General features: G+C 34.3%; 4 protein-coding genes across 4 annotated transcripts; 3 read left to right on the top strand and 1 right to left on the bottom strand.

Moving 5' to 3' along the window:
• Positions 2,016–2,475, top strand: LOC104756738 (putative defensin-like protein 224). Its single transcript, XM_010479379.1, has 2 exons — positions 2,016–2,098; positions 2,201–2,475. The coding sequence occupies exons 1-2, from the start codon at positions 2,050–2,052 to the stop codon at positions 2,473–2,475; spliced, it is 324 nt and encodes a 107-aa protein (XP_010477681.1). The 5' UTR covers positions 2,016–2,049.
• Positions 3,355–5,119, top strand: LOC104738252 (heavy metal-associated isoprenylated plant protein 3-like). Its single transcript, XM_010458458.2, has 5 exons — positions 3,355–3,510; positions 3,640–3,808; positions 4,015–4,241; positions 4,329–4,416; positions 4,498–5,119. The coding sequence occupies exons 1-5, from the start codon at positions 3,502–3,504 to the stop codon at positions 4,875–4,877; spliced, it is 873 nt and encodes a 290-aa protein (XP_010456760.1). The 5' UTR covers positions 3,355–3,501; the 3' UTR covers positions 4,878–5,119.
• Positions 10,697–13,452, top strand: LOC104738244 (ABC transporter F family member 1). Its single transcript, XM_010458449.2, has 5 exons — positions 10,697–10,799; positions 10,893–11,124; positions 11,262–11,546; positions 11,644–11,878; positions 11,979–13,452. Exons 2-5 carry the CDS (start codon positions 10,912–10,914, stop codon positions 13,034–13,036), a joined length of 1,791 nt encoding a protein of 596 aa, XP_010456751.1. The 5' UTR covers positions 10,697–10,799; positions 10,893–10,911; the 3' UTR covers positions 13,037–13,452.
• On the bottom strand, positions 13,858–16,039 carry LOC104738237 (high affinity nitrate transporter 2.3-like). The gene is made up of 3 exons (XM_010458445.2): positions 15,177–16,039; positions 14,822–14,937; positions 13,858–14,728 (listed from the first exon to the last, which is right to left on the bottom strand). The coding sequence occupies exons 1-3, from the start codon at positions 16,008–16,010 to the stop codon at positions 14,056–14,058; spliced, it is 1,623 nt and encodes a 540-aa protein (XP_010456747.1). The 5' UTR covers positions 16,011–16,039; the 3' UTR covers positions 13,858–14,055.

Here is an 18,999-nt window from a genome sequence, read left to right as displayed (position 1 = left end):
CATTCTAAAAAGGCACGTAATTTAAACACACCATCCATCAAAACATAATACAAGGTAATCAGTAAGTACTACTATCACATGGAAAAATTAATGAATTTTTATATATGTAATTCAAAACACAATACAAGAAGGATTCCTAAAACCAAGGCTTTGAACAACATTGGACTTGGCACCTGTTATTTTTGTCTTTATTTAGACAATCAACATTCAAAACGGTTTATCGCATTTCCCATCTTGATTTATTTCATTAATATTACTACTATAAACTAATCATGTAAGTTTTTAAAAGAAAACAAGAAAGATTACAAAGGTTATTGGAATACTAGCTTAGCTTTGACCTTGCGCTCTTTTTCTTGTTCTTGGACTTTTTGTCGCTCTTTATAACATCCCATATTCTCTTCTCCCTCATAGAACACACAAGTTCAGTCTTCTTCTGTTCATACCCACACACAATTTTATACGTACATCAAGCCAAGGAAAGGAAAAAGGAAGATAAAAATGGTGTCCATAAGGGTTTTTTGCTATCTTTTGATATTTTTCGTTTTGCAACTACACGCTAAGGTGGTCTCCAATTCATACATTAATCGCCAAGGTATATATCTACATACACGTCTATATACATTACTTTATTTCTATGTATGTTTCGGCGGTGTTAGTGTATAAACGTATACTTATCAAAATTTCTCTATATATAGCTCTACAAACGGAAAGCACTAGTATTCAAATTGCCAACAAGGTACATACTTTACTATTCAATTCTCAATCCATGTATATATATTCTTTGCGAAGAAGTAAAAATTAGACAGATTGGTTTTTGGATCAATTAACTTTAACTCGATCAATCATTTGTATTCTTAGTTTGCTGAAGATGTAGTTGAAAACCGAAAGATGTTGAAACATGTAAATGTGAAGGTAGAGGCAAATGAGAAGAATGTTTTAGAGATAGAGAGTAAAGAAACGGTGAGGAAAGGAAAAAGCAAGAAGAGACTCACCAAAACGGCGAGTTTAACGGCCGATTATAGCAACCCTGGTCATCATCCTCCTAGGCATAATTAAAAGTGTAATATATACACTTTTATTACATGAAAGAAGAGCCTATCTTTCACAAAGAGGCTTCAATTTTTGGTGCATCATTCATCACTCATACTATAAACACATATTTTTTGCATGTATCTACTGATCATGCTAAGCGGAATATGGTTTTTGAGTTATACCTTTGTATGTATTCAAGAGAGACGTTTTTTTTTTGGTTACTAATATCAGTATGTAATATATAGATGTTTCTATATTAGTTTTTTAAAGAAAAAACACAGGAACAAACAAATATCATTGTATCAGTGATTGTGATCACTTAATGGAGTATACAGTATTAGAGATTATCAGTGTTGGTTTATTTTAGTTTTATCTTCCGGTTAGGTCTCGTACAATTTGGCTAGTACTGTGTATAAAGTATAATCACTCTTTTTAAGATGATCACTTTAACTTAGAAATTATCATTTTCGTCAAATCTCTAATTCTCTCTCGATCTCTCATGGTTTTGACTTTGAGGTGGATCTTATTTATATAAGATTAAACAATGATATGTAATTCTTTTGAATGGATATACTATATGTATTTCCTAAGAAAATAGAATAAATCTGGCGGTGGACGTTGAGGATCGGAGAGGAGCAACACACATCAACCCGAAGTTGTTGGACTGAAACAAAAGCTTTTAAATATGGAATCAAAAAGTCCAATATTCATGTCGTATTCCAAATCTATTATTACGTACTACATACGTGTTTTTATTACAGAATTGATTAGTAACAACTGTGAATTGATTACTAATTAATTGTTTTAAACTGAAACAGTAAGTTAGAGGGTATAGACTTATACTACTAGTTCTCTAACTCTCATTTCTTAGAAAAACGTTACGTACGTTAGTAATAGCATTAATTTTTGTTTGTAACATAAATATAACATCATATAAATATGGTACAATTTGACTTCAATTAACTTCAAACTCATAATTTCAAACGAATTTCCTCTACGTTTAAAAAAAAAAAAAAAATGAAGACACTTTTCTTATGTTTCACTCTTGTAATTCTTATTTCATCATGTAAGCTTATATTATCTATCAAGTGAGATAAAGATACATATAGCATATTTTTTAACAGTATATAGACTAAATTGTTGTATTTGTTTTAATTTTGTTTAATAGGTGTATCAAATCTTATGGCAAAAAATGTTATAGAGAGAAAAACTCCATTTGTTAATCACGGAGACCAGAGCCCTCAAAGTCCACCATATGTGCATTTTGGAAGCCTTTCCAGACATTTTATTCCAGAGGAATGTAGTCAAATATGTCCAGAGCATTGTAAAAGAAAAAATAGGTTTGTGGCATACTGTCGTCCTGGTGAGATTTGTCGTTGTACTTCCTTTCAAATACCCAATCGTTACATTGCAACCAATTCTCCTAAACCATCTATAAAATAAAATTAACAACATCATATATATATCTTCTTCTCAGTAAAAATCTGAAAACGTGTTCTTAGAAAATTAATTTGATAAACTTCCAAAGGTTTATATAAAATCCACACTGGTTTTGTATTGAGTCTCTCTATATAATAACAACAAGGAACACACCCCAACACACATACAACTATATGTAATTTCAGTTTTTGAATAGGGCTATTGAGGCCCCAAAGAATCTACGTAGAAGGAAAAAAAAATTGGGTACCTCTAGCTAGACTCTACAGGGCCCATGATTTTGGTTTTAGGAATTTTTTTTTATGATGTCCACTTTATGAACTTGATTATCATGTGATTCATGTCAATAAATCCGTTTCGTCTACTTTTTTTCATCGTTTCTTAAGTTACAAAATTACGATACATTGATTTTAGGCGTATCACATCATATAGTTTTACATGGAGATACCTCTTTCCAACATTGGGATACAAAAAATCCACAATTATAAAAAAAAAAAAAAATTAAAAGGATTATGACACTTTCTCAATAATATGATTTTGGTAAAACAAGACTAAAATGAAAATTTGCATAATTTCACCATTTTTTTCTTTTTTTACATCAGCGTTATTTGAAGAGACTACTTTGATGGAAAAAGTTGTATGATTTTATTTTCAAAAAAAATGCATAATAATGAATATAGTCGACCGTCGCATATTCGTGGAAATGACCAAATCAAACAAACAAAAAAAGCTTATGTAGTAACATCATAACATCATAGACATATACAACAAACATAATGAAATGGTCCATCATTACTCATTCAACATTCATCATCATCATAAAACCATAACCGACTCCACAAAAAAAAAAAGTTGGTGACTATAAATACAAACGAAAGGTTTCATCTTTCTCTCCCATTTCCTCCGACTCTGTCTCTACCCACTTCCTCCTCAATCCTCTTCCCACTACTCTCTCTCTCTCTCTCTCTCTCTCTCTCTCTCTCTCTCTCTCTCTCTCTCTCTCTCTAACAACTGAGTCATCACCACCCAACCATGGGCGAGGTAACTGAGTCAAATCTTTTCTCAACCTTCTTCTCTCGTTTTTTATTTTTGTTTTCTCCCAAAAGAAAAAGAAAAATCAGATTTTTATTAATGGGTTTCATTTGCTCACTCTGTTTTGTTTCTAAGCAGAAGAAGAACGAAGGAGACAACAACAACAACAAGAAAGGTGGAGATAACAACAATGACGGCGGAAACAAGAAGAAGAACGAAACGGCAGCCGTCACCGTCGTTTTGAAGGTTGACATGCATTGCGAAGGTTGCGCTTCCCGAATCGTCAAATGTGTTCGCTCTTTCCAAGGTTTGATTTTTCTTCTTCTTCTTCTTCTTCTTCTTCACCATCTCTCAAATCCCCATTTCGATTTCTGTTAAAAAGTTCCAATCTTTCATATTCAGAACGTTTGTAACAATCCTCATTCCACGGAACTTGTTACTTGATTTTTCGAAAAAGTTCCTATCTTGTTGGTTTTATTTTTTGACATTCCATAAAAATGTGTTCTTTTTTAGGTGTTGAGACTGTGAAATCGGAGTCGGCTACAGGGAAACTAACGGTGACCGGAGCTTTAGATCCGGCTAAACTAAGGGAGAAACTTGAAGAGAAGACAAAGAAAAAAGTCGATTTGGTTTCTCCTCAACCCAAAAAGGACAAAGACAACAAAAACAAAAACGATGATGACAACAAAAACAAACCAGAGGAGAAGAAGAAAGCAGAGTCCGAGAAAAAACCCAAAGAGGTAATCTAAATCTCATTTTGTGAAAGAATCTGATTCTCAAATGTTTTTAGTAAATTATAATGTTTTTTGTTTTTTTTTTTATTATAGACTCCGGTAACAACGGCGGTACTGAAGCTAAACTTCCATTGTCAAGGTTGTATTGGTAAAATCCAAAAGACTGTCACTAAAACCAAAGGTTCGTTTTTTATTTTTTTTTCTTTGCCTTTTTTGTTTTCTCTGTTTTGGCCTCTTTGCTAATGGCTCTGTGAAAACGCAGGTGTTAATGGTTTAACGATGGATAAAGAGAAGAATTTGGTAACGGTTAAAGGAACAATGGATGTGAAGAAGCTTGTTGAGAGTTTAAGTGAGAAGCTGAAACGTACTGTGGAGATTGTACCACCGAAGAAAGATAAAGAGAATGGTAACGAAGCTGGAGAGAAGAAGAAAGGAGGAGGAGGAGACGGTGGTGGTGGGAAAGAGAAGTCTGGTGGTAATAAAGGAGGCGGAGGAGAAGGAGTGAATATGATGGAGTATGTGGCGGCTCAGCCTGCTTACGGGTACGGGTATTATCCAGGTGGGCCTTATGGGTACCCGATTCAAGCCCACGCGCCACAGATTTTTAGTGATGAGAATCCAAACGCGTGTGTCGTTATGTGAAGCGGCGGCGGTTTATGATGAGAGAAAGAAGTGTGTGGTGGTAGAAATTTGTAAATATGGTTATAATCTTTGGGGTATTTTCGTCTTTTGGGATTTTCTTATTACGAGTTTCAGTTTTGGAATTTTCTTGTTTTTTAACTTTTTTGGTTTTTTTTTTATCTAGCTGGGCATATTTAATTACTGAAATTAAAACATGCAAATATATCCTACAAAGAGATTTTTAATAATTTTCTTTTGTCTTAGTGTTTATTTTAACTGGGAATAAAAATTTAAAAAAGCTTAATGAGTTGTGGTTGTCATAAAAAGATAAACTAAAAATGACAGCAATCAAATCTAAAATGCCAAAGATGATACATGGTCAAAATTTGATATACTAAAAGACTAAAAAACTACTATGATGTTCGAGTTAATGATGAAATGCATACACATTACAATTTTAGTCAACAAATTCTAATTGTTTCGCTGCATTAATCACCACATTTAACTATAAACATCCCAAGCTTTTTTTTATATACTTACATATATATACAAATACAACAAACAACTATTGTGTCTTGTGTGTTTATTGTACTGTGGCACAGTTTTTTGTTTTCTTTACCAATAAGAGTTTACAGAGTAATGAAGACAACAATACGGATACCTCTGGCTCCTTCCTTCAAATTTTAAAATTAAAAGCGAAGTGGTGAATGTCTAATAAATGCTTAGTCAAAAAAAAAAGTACTACATCATAAATGCATAATTACATAAACTACTCTCGTCTCTTTTTTATCTTTCCTTTGTAGTAATAAAATTAGCTTACGTGTTGTCCAAAAAAAAAAAATTAGCTTACGTAGTTTCTTCTCTTCCCACCACTCTCAATCACTTGATTGGAAATCTCTCTCGTCTCAATCACATATATTTTTCCTTTTTGTTTTTTTTTTTGGGTTTTTAACAATTACTACACATTATATTACAAACAAAATCTTTGACCACTCTACTCTTTATTTCCTGATTAATGTTAGACATAAAAAACTATAACAAGTTTTTTTTTCAAAATTTGATTTTCAAGTTGGTGATAAGAGAAAAAAAAAAGAGTTGGTGATAAAGTAAAGTGTAGTGAAGAAATAAGTGTCGTTATTAGGTTGTCTCTACCAAAACTTTGAGCCAGTTGGATGGGAGTCCTCTCTTGTCCTCTGCTTCATGCCCTCTCCCGTCTTGTAAGTTGTAACTGTTTCAATATATTTTTATTATTCTTTTGTTTTTTTTTTTTTTTTGGACACATTTGAATCCATTTTAATATACTTAGTACATCATAGTACTTCATATTATATTACATGTAAAAACATTGATTTTTATTACTATATGAAATCAACGGTGGAGGTAGGATATATGAATCGAATCTTTTTGCCTAACGGAAGAAACAAAACTATACATATAAAAAAGCAACTACCTAATTATGGATATGAAACTCTCTTTTTAAATGAGTGTTGTTGCAAAAGAAAAAAAAGACAAAAATCTCATTCGTTTTCAGTTCTTCTTATTAACATGTTTTAAGCCGATTAATCTAATACTAGTACATTTACAGATTTAGCATACACCTGCATTTGAAGTTAATACAGGGTTAGTAGTGTTGAACTACAGGTGAAAAGTCAAAATTAAATTAGCAAAGCATTGTTTTGGTCAAAAAGAGAAGTTTTAGTTAATATGTTAGCGAAGTCGATTAGCAAGTCAACATATAGTGAATGCCAACCCATGACATCAATGCTCGCATTACTCTTTATTTCCTTTTACTCTTTTATGGTAACGTAATGCCAAAAGATTATATATTTATTTCTTGTAGAAAAAATAGTCATTAATTTTTATTTTTAACATCAAGATAGTCGTCGTATTCATGTTTTTATTGTGCATGTGCGTTTGATGCGACATCACATTCAATATTAATTAAGTTAATAATACATGCATGAACATGTGTTGAGAATTTGGGATCATGATGCGGGGTGCTTCATGCATCATCATGATGCTATGCTTCATCATCATACATGTCTTTCTAGGAAAGTTACATTCGAGTTCGAGGAAACTAAAGGATTTAAAAATAAATCACATAAAGGTAAACTAATAAAGCTTTTAACACGCTTATAAATTTCATTCTCTTTATCCTTTTTCTTACAAATAAAATATTAACTGGAAGATTTTTTTTTTCATGTAGGAAACCTTTTTTCACTTTACAAATATGTAAAGTTTATCCGTTAATTTAGCTATAGTTGTCGAAAAAAACTTGATAAGAAGCTTTATTTGTATTCTGAAGTTCATTGTAATTTTTAAATTGAAATTGAACGGGGAACAAGAGTAGTGGTGGTTTAGTAGAACTACTTATTCGATTTACGAATCCCCATTGCTAATTTTTATTTTGCCGTTGTAAACATTTTGATTAGAAAGATAACCACATTTTTAAGATTCATTCACACTATTTATACCATGGTTTTTTTTTTGTCGGCATACCATGGTTAATTTGTGTAATCTGACAGGTGTAGGAAAGAACTTAAAAAAATCTATAGATTAAACAAAAATGGTAAGCAAGAAAATAATGTTATAAGCCAAAGGAACTCACTAAATCAATTATTGTTTGTCGATATAGTCATATAGGGACAGTTTGGTCGACAAATATAAGAAACTAGTTTACGAAGAAGACACATGATTTTTCCTCATTTACATCTTTCTTATCAATAATTTAAGTTAGTTGCAAGACAAGAGAGGTCGTTCTTCGTTATACATTTTGGTTAATGCAATGCCTAAAATATTTAAAAATATTCAAATGGTTAGTTAAGATAATCTTAAAATAGATTAGGGATCAAAATGATTCCCTTTGTTTTTTTTCTTTACATAGGCTTGATGATTGTCGTTGGTTCTTACCACGTGGGCTTTTATTAGGGTATGCCAAGAAAAGTGGACCAAAAGACCATAAAAGAAAGAAAGAAAAAAAAAAGATAAAAGATAAAAGAAAAAAGGAGAAGAAAAAAAAAAGTTAAAGAAAAGGGAAAAAGGTAAAAAAATATAAAGAAGAAAAAAATTACATTGGAAGATGTTATAAATTTTTCAATGCACATAATAATTCGTATAAAACAAAAAAAAAAAAAATGTAAATGTGACCAGAATATTCGAGGATTCTTTATTACATGCATATATAATTTGTTGTTTTCATGATGCACTTTTTATTCATACATTATTTTTACTTGCAGTACTATGCAAACAATTATATTATTACTAAACTTAATTTTACCAAACCCAAGCTACAACATATAACATATAAACATATATATTCATTTACAGTTTTCTTTTTAGGTATTTTATTGGGAGAATTCGAACCCAAACTAATGATAAAACAAAGCGAACCCAAACTAACTTTTTTAGGGATTTTCCTTTTTTTAGGTATATATTTATATATTCATATGAGGTCATTGCTTAAAGCATATCTGTATCAAGCTATGTTTAAAGATTATCAGCTCATAAGCAACTAACAATGATTAAAAGAAAGTAAATTATGACACAGTGCACGCAGTGATGCTAATATATTCTATAAATTTGGTTAAATCTCATATTATTTAGTGTATAAGATTTGTCTCAATATACACTTGGACAGAATGCAACTTACGTCTTGATGAATTTTCGTTTGAGTGTTGTTGTCCTTTGATATGTATATAGTAATAATGGTTTAACAACTGACAATAAAGAAAGTACTTATGGCTTTGTAGAAAAGTTATTTGGTATGTCTATTTTTAAAACTTCAATGTGAGTTTTCTTTTATATGATGTCTTTCAAATGACTCATAGACCTTGAGTTTAGTACTATTTGTTGGACCATATAGATCTTAGGATTTGGTGGACTATGAAAACATAAAAGTTTACTAAGTTCTATCTAATAGCCACTTTAGTTGTGGAATGAAAAAACGCAAATTTGCAATTTGCCCTCAAACTCACATTTTCAGAAAATTTATTACTATTTTGGGATTTATCATCCATCATGTGTCAATACTGTGGTCAAACAGAAATTAAAAACAGTCTATTGGATTCATTCAAATGATCGGTTCAACTATCATGATTTCGTAGTAATATAGACCAATGTGTGTGTAGACATAAGTATTGAAAACGTAGGCTCTATTCACAACAACACCTTCTTGCACAAGGAGGTGATGATAATGAGGTCCACCACAATGAAAGGAATAAAATGATAAAAATCAAATTAAAAGAGGAAAGGAGAAAGACATTTAGCCTTTCTAGGAGTCAATGCTTTGCGCTTTTTTACTTTCCTCATCTTCACGTATGATTTTTTTCTCTACTTTGGTACTTTGTGAAAATTTCAATTTGATTTGATTTCTCCCATACACTAATTTCCAAACTTGTTTTTGCAATGAGTGAATGATGACAAAGGACGAAGAACTTTCTTCTTCCTTTGAAAACAAAATCCAAATATGAAAACATCAATTTCTTTCCACGGAGACACGATTCAATTGACACGGTTTCGTTGAATCTTCCTCCCAGACCAGACGACTAAGTTGACTTGACATATACAAGTCAATAACTCAAGTCTTTGGTTTGAGCTTTTTAGTTTGTCTTTTCTATTTTCACTCGTCTTAGCTTAAATTAGCTACATGATTCACTTTTTTGACACGGAATTCAGATGTATGGATGGCCATGCAGATTTTATTTTATTTTTAGTATTTGTAAACAAACCCTGTGAAAATACATTAAGGCTTTTTGTGAATGTGCGGTCATTTTTTGTGTTTCTTATAACATATCTAACTTTAAAAATTGCATAGGCATTTGGAGTTACAATAAATACACACAGGAAAAAAAATGACAAAGTTAAAGAAAATGAGAAAGATCTTCTGATACATCTCATCGAGTGAACATTCAATCTACTAGGAGATTCTTCAACTTCCGAATAGTAGAATCAGCTTTTCATCTCTGTTTACAAGTATAACTATTCTCACTTATAACACTCGTGAATGCCTACATTCTACAGTCTATCTACAAGATGAAATAGAACACACAAAAAGCTGATAGAATTTATGGATATGACCTTTCATATTTTATGACCATATTCAATATTAGAATGAGTTTTCTATATTTACATCAGCTACGTGGATGGTTTCTCAAGTATGTTAAAAGGACAAGTGAAGAAAGGTGACTACGGACAACCACAAAAATATAGAATTGCTAAGGATATAACATGCATGCACCAAAGCGTAATACATCAAAGAAGAAGATAGGATTAAAATATATGAACATGATAACAACATAAACATTGTTTCCACTCACAAAATGTCGATCTTATTATAAATACGACACTAAGAAAACAAAACAAAATGGAAGTGTTTTGGTAACCCAAAACAGTTCCTGAAATCAACCTAATTAACAAGTTATAGCCCAAAATTATCTATATGAACCCAAACTAACACTTTGCTTATATGAACCAAACATCTTTAAATAAGACTACGTAGATTGTTAATTGTAATGTATGCAAGTAAACTTGAGAGGCTGGATAAGACATTTGCGAAACACAGGCCTATCTATAGTTGCAAGTCGGCGCCGAAGCATTGGGAGAATAATAACACAACATAAGAAAAAGCCTTGGGCTTCGATTTAACTTAGAAAGCCCATATTTAAAGCCCATAAAAAAGAAGCATATTATTCGGGACCGACCAAAGTTGAAGTACAAAGTTGGTGTTGGTGTTTGTGTTGGATTCTGATACGCAAACTGAAAAAAAAAGAAAAAAAAAAAGCAAACTCAGTGTCGCCGTACACGTGGCACGCCCAGAACTATCATCTCCTATAAAAACCTATTCTTCCGCCTCGCCTCAACAGAAACCAAACCATTAACCCTAATTTTGTTTTTTTTGCCGAACTCCTGAAAACCCTAGATCTACAGATCTCCCCAATCCCACAGGTATTAATTCTTCACTTTTCTTCGATTCCACGATCTGTATTGTATTCTCCGTCGTCTGATTCTCTAATTTGGATTCGTTTTTAAATAATTCAGGGAGATTTTTTATTTGAAGATGGTGTCTGATGCTAGCAAGAAGAAGGCAGCTCAGAAGAAAGCTGCCGCCGCCGCTAAAAGAGGTGGTAAAGCTGCTGCCGCTTCTAAATCCGCCGCTACTTCCTCCAATGGAGCTGCTGATAGCTTATCCAGTGGTGTCGAAGCTCTTCAAATCTCTGATCGGACCTGTACCGGTGTTCTCTGTTCCCATCCTCAATCTAGGGATATTCGAGTAAGCCCTCTCTTATCCTATTCTAGTGAATTAGAACAGATCTGTTTTAATTAATTGATTCTGTGATTGTAAAAAGTTTAGATTTTGTTAATCCGGACTTGGTTTTGATGGAATCTGTTTATATATTATGTTTGCAGATTGAGTCATTGTCTGTGACGTTTCATGGTCATGATCTTATTATCGATTCGATGTTGGAGCTTAACTATGGGAGGCGTTATGGTCTTCTTGGGTTGAATGGTTGTGGAAAGTCCACTCTTTTAACTGCGATTGGACGCAGAGAGATTCCTATTCCTGACCATATGGATATCTATCATCTTTCTCATGAGATTGAAGCTACTGACATGTCTTCCCTTGAGGCTGTTGTTAGCTGTGATGAGGAGAGGTTGAGGTTGGAGAAGGAAGTTGAACTTCTTGTTGAGCAGGTTTGTGTGATATATAATTCAACAGTTGACTAGAGATTGTTTAATTGAACTTTGTTTCTGTGTTGGATTCTAATTATGGTTGTTTTGTGATTGTTAGGATGATGGAGGCGGTGAGCGTCTTGATTCTATCTATGAGAGGTTAGAAGCAATGGATGCTGCAACTGCTGAGAAGCGTGCTGCTGAGATTTTGTTTGGTCTTGGTTTCGACAAGGAGATGCAAGCTAAGAAGACTAAAGATTTTTCTGGTGGTTGGAGGATGAGAATTGCATTAGCAAGAGCTCTCTTCATTATGCCAACTATCCTTTTGCTTGATGAGCCTACAAATCATTTAGGTTGGTGATCTTTTCTTCTTTTCTACTTGTTTCAGATTGTTTTTCTTATTATTATTGTTGTGTGTTCTAATGCTGGCTCTAATGTTGTCTCCTGTAACAGATTTGGAAGCTTGTGTCTGGTTAGAAGAGAGCCTGAAGAATTTTGACCGCATCCTTGTTGTGGTATCCCACTCACAGGATTTCTTGAATGGAGTCTGTACTAACATCATCCACATGCAAAGCAAGCAGCTCAAGTACTACACTGGTAACTTTGATCAGTATTGCCAGACTCGTTCTGAACTAGAAGAGAACCAGATGAAGCAATACAGATGGGAGCAGGAGCAGATTTCTCACATGAAGGAGTACATTGCTCGGTTTGGTCACGGTTCAGCTAAGCTTGCTCGTCAAGCGCAGAGTAAGGAGAAAACTTTGGCAAAGATGGAGAGAGGTGGGCTCACTGAGAAGGTTGCCAGAGACAGCGTTCTCGTTTTCCGTTTTGCTGATGTTGGCAAGCTTCCACCGCCAGTGCTCCAGTTTGTGGAGGTCTCTTTTGGGTACACACCTGACTATCTCATTTACAAAAACATCGACTTTGGTGTCGACTTGGACTCAAGGGTTGCTCTCGTGGGACCTAATGGAGCTGGAAAGAGTACGCTTTTGAAGCTCATGACTGGTGAGTTGCACCCAACTGAAGGAATGGTGCGACGTCACAACCACTTGAAGATTGCTCAGTACCATCAGCATCTGGCTGAGAAGCTAGACCTGGAATTACCTGCACTTCTCTACATGATGAGGGAGTTCCCTGGTACCGAAGAGGAGAAGATGAGAGCTGCTATTGGTAGATTTGGTCTAACTGGTAAGGCACAAGTCATGCCAATGAAGAATCTATCTGATGGACAAAGGAGCAGAGTGATCTTTGCGTGGTTGGCTTACAAGCAGCCTAACATGCTTCTGTTGGACGAGCCAACTAACCATTTGGATATTGAGACAATTGACTCGCTCGCTGAGGCACTGAACGAGTGGGATGGTGGTTTGGTTCTGGTCAGTCACGACTTCAGGCTGATCAACCAAGTGGCTCATGAGATATGGGTTTGTGAGAAACAATGCATAACTAAATGGAACGGTGACATTATGGACTTCAAGAGGCACCTCAAGGCTAAAGCCGGTCTTGAAGATTGAAGATAAAGAGAGTCAAGTCGTCTCCTCCTCTTGGAAACAAGACTCGATTGGGTCATTCATGCCGAGAGAGAGGGAGAGGAATGATTTGGTTTTTGATGGTTTTGGGAATGGTTTTTTTAACGAGAGTACTGAAGCCACAAACACTTGAGAGAAACCATACTCCAAATCTCTGCATTTCTTACGCATTAAGAGGTCAGAGATTCTTTCTATATTATTAGTATTATCATCATCTATATGCACTTTTTTTTCTTTTCTTTTTTTGTTATTGTTGTTGAACGTTTTTTGAAAAGGCCAAACAGAGAGACAGTAATATTTTTGGTGGTATTGTAGGATTTTTTATTTTCTTTAAAGACTGAGATGTTGACGATTATGGGTATTATATATTTACTGTTAAATTGAGAATCTTCTCTAAATTATATTCGCATATTCGTTGAGAATCTTTATGTTGGTTCTGGTGAAGGAATCTGTTATCAGTTATGGAGTAAAAAAAAAGAATTGACTTGGACGATCATTATTGCGTTTAATCTTTGTGGAGGTAACCAACCCCTTTTACATGTTTACACTCAATCTTCAGAATTCCAGATTCGAAAATGTTTTTGTAGTTTATTAGTTACTCATACTCTGCTCTGTTTCTTTCGATGGGTTCTGTTTCTGTGATGTGAAAATTACTCATTCAATTGCTTCTTCCGTGGTCTTTGTTCATAAAGTTCTCTTCATGTGGACTCCTAGCATTTTAAGCATCTTCAACAGAGATCTTTATTTTTCTTTCTTTCTTGTCACTTGACATATAAATCTGATTAAAGAAGAGCTTATAGTTGCGGGAATAAAGAGTAGATGAACTTTTGCCTTTCATTGAAACAACATTACAATAATTTATACTCGAGTGTACCAAGCTCATCGAACCTAACCTATCAAAGAAAAGATCTTACTCGGTACACACATATCTCATATATGACACGAAACTACTAAAACGGACTAGATGAGCGTAACGTTTTAAGGGAAATCTCTTGTGCTAGTCTTCAAACATGAGTTGGAGTTCCAGTCTCCGGGGTCGGAATGTCTGACAAGGCTACTTTCCGGCCTCTCTCTGACCGACTGTTTTCAGCAAATTTGATGCTTCCTTCGTGCAATCCTTGGTTTTTCTCGTTCTCTGTCCACTCAGAACTGTAATAATATTCCTCCTTCGATCTTTCTCCATCGCTCGACGGTCTTAAAAACATGCTTCCCCATTGCGGAAAATGTATAAACGCAACCGGGAGTGTACACAAAACTGCCATAGCACCCATCAACGAGAGTCCTTCCGCTGTACTAAACCTCGATGATGAGAAGAAAAGCAGTTGAGTCAAACCAGACCCGAAGTTTCCTCCCGCACCAGTTAATCCCGATATGAGCCCTAGAGAGCGGCGTGAGACAAAAGGTGCAACCCCAAAGAGAGCTCCGCAAGCTGCTTGTGTACCGATTGAGAAGAGCATCATTGCTAAGATTGCTATGGGAAGTGAACTAGCTCGACCTAGCCAGATACAAAAAAGAGCTCCTATGGTTTGAAAGATCCATAAGATCCACAACCGGCCTCTCATGCCAAAAATCCGAGCTGCCACATCGGAGGCGTAGCCACCAAAGGGACGGGCTATAAAGTTAGCCATTCCAAAGCTGGCTGCTACAATACCAGCTGTTTGAAGCTTAAGGTTAAACCTGACATACGTAGACAACAAGTAAACAATGGTTACCTTGTGCTAGAAGTAAGATCATCATTTCAATTTGGGTTAAACGAAGAAGAACTCAAACCTGTCGTAGAAATATCCGGAGATAACGTTGTTGATCGTTAGTTCAATTCCCATGGAAAATCCATAAAGAACGAATAAAATCCATGTTCTGTAGTTCCTCACAGCAAACCAAAAAACCTATAAAAAGATAAGAAATTTATTAAGTAAAGAAACATATAAAAATTCTGTATAATTACGTAATGTTGCTGATAACAACTTAATCGCAATATCAATGACTTTTTCCTGAAAAAGATACTCGCAAAGTTTAATTTCATGACTATATGTAAAATGTAATGTTTGCAAGATTCTTTTAATGAGACCATGATATGGATTTATTATATAATTATAGATGAGGTAGTATATATATAGAAAATTACCTTGGAAAATTTATCTTTAGAGATTTGACCTCTCTTCTGAAGGGTACTTAAGTTACCGTCAGGTAGATCTTGGCCGAGAGTGAGGACGAGAATGCCCATAATAATTTGAAGTAATCCGGGAACGAAGAAAGCTATGCGCCACGCCATGAACGGAGTAGCTCCGGCAAGTTTGATGACTTGGAAGACCATTGGCATAAGGAGTTGAGTCACTCCACCGCCCATATCTCCCCACCCGCCTGCGCAACCGTTCACTAGTCCTATGATCTTACCATTGAACATGACGCTGGTCCAATACTGGCACGATACGAACGTGGCGAGGCAGAATCCGATCATGAACCGGACGCCTAAGTATCCGCTGGGGCCACCAACAAACGACATTGAGAAGACGGTTGGGGCCGTTAGCATGAGGGAGAAGGCAGTCCCGTACCGCGCACCAAGGAGATCACAAACCGCTCCCATGGCTAACCTTGAGAAAATGGCACCAGAGACGGATGCAACTCCGGCATTCCCAATGTCAGTTTTGGTGAGGTCAAGGTTGTCACGGATGATGGGAACTAATGGTGCAGCGGCGAAGGTTGAGATGAAGCAAGTGAAGAATGAGAGCCATCCTAAGTGAAAAGCTCTCATGTGAGGTTTTGCAAATGAGAGTGGGTTGAACACTTTTGCTCGATGTTCGGAATCAACCGGAAGGGCGAATTTAGCCGTTGGATCATCTGATTGGACGGTTTGAGATGAAGGATCGACGGAGAAAGAGAAGACTTGTTCTCTTCCTGTAACTCCATGCAAGGAGGTTCCAATGGAGCCTTCGTCGTCATTAGAATGGTTGGGCGCCATTTTAAGATGAGAGTGAGATAAGAGAGAATGCTTAGTGCTCTTTGTTGTGTTTTGGTGTAAGTTGGAGAACTGAGATATTCAAACTATATATAGAGCCAGAGGGGATACCAATATCATATGGTGGCCTGTACGTAGGGTTAGGTGGATCCAATAATGAAATTTAAATAATATAAGAAAAAATTAAATAAGGACTCTAGCAATTTGTGCAAATTCTATTTTTGTCAAATGATGACAGTATTTAGTATTAGATATGACTATTTTGATTACTAATGGCTGAAAAATAATATTAAAGTTTGAGAACTAAACATATTATAGTACGTTTCATACGTATACCACATTTGTGTTATGAGTTTTGTCTGACAGATAAGCGATGCAATAAGTTAACCTGAAACGTTGATCTATGAATCGATTTTTTGGGTTCTTGACTGAACCGTTTTTATTGTATAATATACTATTTTTTAGGAGTCGTGAGGTTTTATCAAGTGTTAGTAACTTAGTATTATCTTATAAAAAGTCCAAGCAACAATTGCAAGGTATCAAAGCAAAAAGTATAAGATATTAAGGTATTTATCAACTTCTGTTTCACAAATTTTTCTATTTAGTAACAATTCTTATAATTTATCATTACAAATTTAAGTAAAATGAAGAAGAAAACGTTTCATTTTGCAAAAAAAAATTTTCTAGATAGATAACTAAAATGAAATTTACAAAAATACGTGTAAAAACTATTAGGCATATTGGCAGCCTGGCATGTTATACATATTGTGCAATTTCTTTAAAATGGCGAACGTTGACAGTTGGCATTGGCGATGGCTTAAAGAGCCTAGGACTAGGAAGCCGTACATATCAATGAAGGCAAAAAGTGTCAAAACGTCTTTAACTAATTTTAAATACTACTATGTCTCTTGAACATTCCATGTGGTCGACTCACCAAATGTATTAAGTAATTAACTTAAAAAAGCTTCCTACAAAAATGCTCTAACGTTTTTGAAATTTATGTGTATGCATATATTATATTGTATAGTTTATAGATTATATTATATACTTTCCGCCTATGATATTCGCATATCCTCACTATGAAACGAAATGATAAGTTGACTTTCTTAAATCTTCCTTAGCTTTGAATCATCTCAATATAGAAGCTCTAAACATAAAGTTCTTTGATGTATATGATTTCTAAGATATCGTTAAATTTATTGAATGCTTCGAAGCACTATTGTATCGATAGTAAAATAGATATATCCTGTGTTTTCCACGGTTCACCAACAAAATTTCGGTAGATTAATAGTCCTATAGTTTGTTTTATCGTTATACACTTGTCACATTTTGTTTTGGCAAGTATAGTTGTAAGCAGAACTTAAAGTCTTATAGTTTTTAGAATTAACGATATTATTAACAAGGTGATCGAAATCTTATATATATAGAATTTGTTTTAGTTATACACATTGTTTTCACATGTAGGGAAGGCAAAAAAGTCCAATGTTTATAGGTTAAGAATATTCAAATATTGTGGGAAGGTCAAACAAAAAATAATGTCTCAAAAACAATCTCTCATTACATGAGAGTAATGTGGCTCATTGACTTCTAACGTTTATTTAAGTTATTATGGCTCAACTTGGTAGACTTAAGTTTCATGCATATGTAAAAGAAAACTTAAATAGACAATTTAGAGAGTTTCTTAACCAAGTTAACTTGGTAAGCCTTTCGTTACAAAGATATTGAAGCTCTATTGGTCTAATTAAGAAAAAAAACTATTAAAATATTTCCTTTTATCGTTCGGTCGAGGTTATAATTAGAAGAAGAAAAGAAAACGAATTAGACAAATTGAAAGATTCAGATAAGTTTTAAGATTCGGATTTTTCAATTGATTTGGATATGCGTAGATACGGGCTTTTGGAGTGAACATCACTAGTATAGACTCCAAGTGGCTTAATTCGAAAGTAAACGGTGTGAATAGATTAGAGTCAAAAGTTGTGGGTTAAAAAGAGATTTACTTTCATTCAGCGTGAATAAATTGGGGGCTCCTTTTTGTAAAAGTTTCAGAAAGTTTTAGTTAATACTATAAATAAAATAGTCGCTCCAATGACGGCATTTTTCACGTAACGATGAACATGGGATTGTTCACCAAAAAAGTGGTTGATGCTTATCGTGCTCATATAAAATTTTCTGATAGGTGATAATTATTGACTTGCTTAAATACATTAATGATAACTTAATTGACTTATCTGTTAAATTACTACTACACAGATGACAGATCACAGCATTAGGTTATGTCCTTATGATGCGGAAGATGTACGGTCTCCTCTCTGACTGTAATCCTCATCATTCAAACCACTGAATATGATACACGTCAGTTACATATCTTATTCTCGTATGTATAGTAGTTAAATGATTGTTTAGTAATCAGAAAGGTTTTGGGTAAAACTGAACTACGGCTTGTTATTTTCGTTATGCTTTGGTAATACAACAACACTATGATGAGCAGAATCTAACAAAATATGGTTTACAACAAAACCAAGAAATAAATATTGAATTTCTTAGCCTTCTTTTGCGGTATATGCGAGACATAATCGCCAGGGATATAGAATTAGAATATAAGAATATTTGTAAAGGGTATATCTGATAAGGAGTATATAAATCACATATCATATCATATGAAAGGTAAGCAAAGATATATGATATGTAAAAAAGATGATATTCATGTATGTGCAACAAGTAAACACCATAATTTCATAATGTTTTGTGTTTTTACAAAACTCCCTCAACAAAATCATCACCATTCTCCTATTAACACTAGGGTCCCAATAAGAACCACCAGACAAGAGTCCAAGACATGCATTCCCCTGCCTTCCCAAAAGTTTTATTTTTGGGTTATTTTTTTTCTGCAAAAAATAACTCTATCACCTGGCTTCATGTTAATAACATTTTTCTATTTCACAACAAAAACAACATTTAGTGATGGTTGCCCCTTTTTTTTTTTTTTTTTTTT

Source organism: Camelina sativa, chromosome 2 (genome assembly GCF_000633955.1).
Source record: "Camelina sativa cultivar DH55 chromosome 2, Cs, whole genome shotgun sequence".
Classification (NCBI taxonomy): Eukaryota; Viridiplantae; Streptophyta; class Magnoliopsida; order Brassicales; family Brassicaceae; genus Camelina; species Camelina sativa.
Note: the sequence above shows the minus strand (reverse complement) of the source record. Positions and strands in the feature narration are given on the sequence as shown.

Excerpts from the sequence above, each read along its gene's own strand:
- LOC104756738 (XM_010479379.1), top strand. The coding sequence starts at position 2,050 with ATGAAGACACTTTTCTTATGTTTCACTCTTGTAATTCTTATTTCATCA. Across the intron at positions 2,099-2,200 it reads TGTAATTCTTATTTCATCAT|GTGTATCAAATCTTATGGCA; the intron begins GTAAGCTTATAT and ends TTTGTTTAATAG.
- LOC104738252 (XM_010458458.2), top strand. Across the intron at positions 3,809-4,014 it reads ATGTGTTCGCTCTTTCCAAG|GTGTTGAGACTGTGAAATCG; the intron begins GTTTGATTTTTC and ends GTTCTTTTTTAG. Across the intron at positions 4,417-4,497 it reads GACTGTCACTAAAACCAAAG|GTGTTAATGGTTTAACGATG; the intron begins GTTCGTTTTTTA and ends GTGAAAACGCAG.
- LOC104738244 (XM_010458449.2), top strand. The coding sequence starts at position 10,912 with ATGGTGTCTGATGCTAGCAAGAAGAAGGCAGCTCAGAAGAAAGCTGCC. Across the intron at positions 11,125-11,261 it reads CTCAATCTAGGGATATTCGA|ATTGAGTCATTGTCTGTGAC; the intron begins GTAAGCCCTCTC and ends TTATGTTTGCAG. Across the intron at positions 11,879-11,978 it reads TGAGCCTACAAATCATTTAG|ATTTGGAAGCTTGTGTCTGG; the intron begins GTTGGTGATCTT and ends CTCCTGTAACAG.
- LOC104738237 (XM_010458445.2), bottom strand. The coding sequence starts at position 16,010 with ATGGCGCCCAACCATTCTAATGACGACGAAGGCTCCATTGGAACCTCC. Across the intron at positions 14,938-15,176 it reads CTAAAGATAAATTTTCCAAG|GTTTTTTGGTTTGCTGTGAG; the intron begins GTAATTTTCTAT and ends ATCTTTTTATAG. Across the intron at positions 14,729-14,821 it reads TCCGGATATTTCTACGACAG|GTTTAACCTTAAGCTTCAAA; the intron begins GTTTGAGTTCTT and ends TACGTATGTCAG.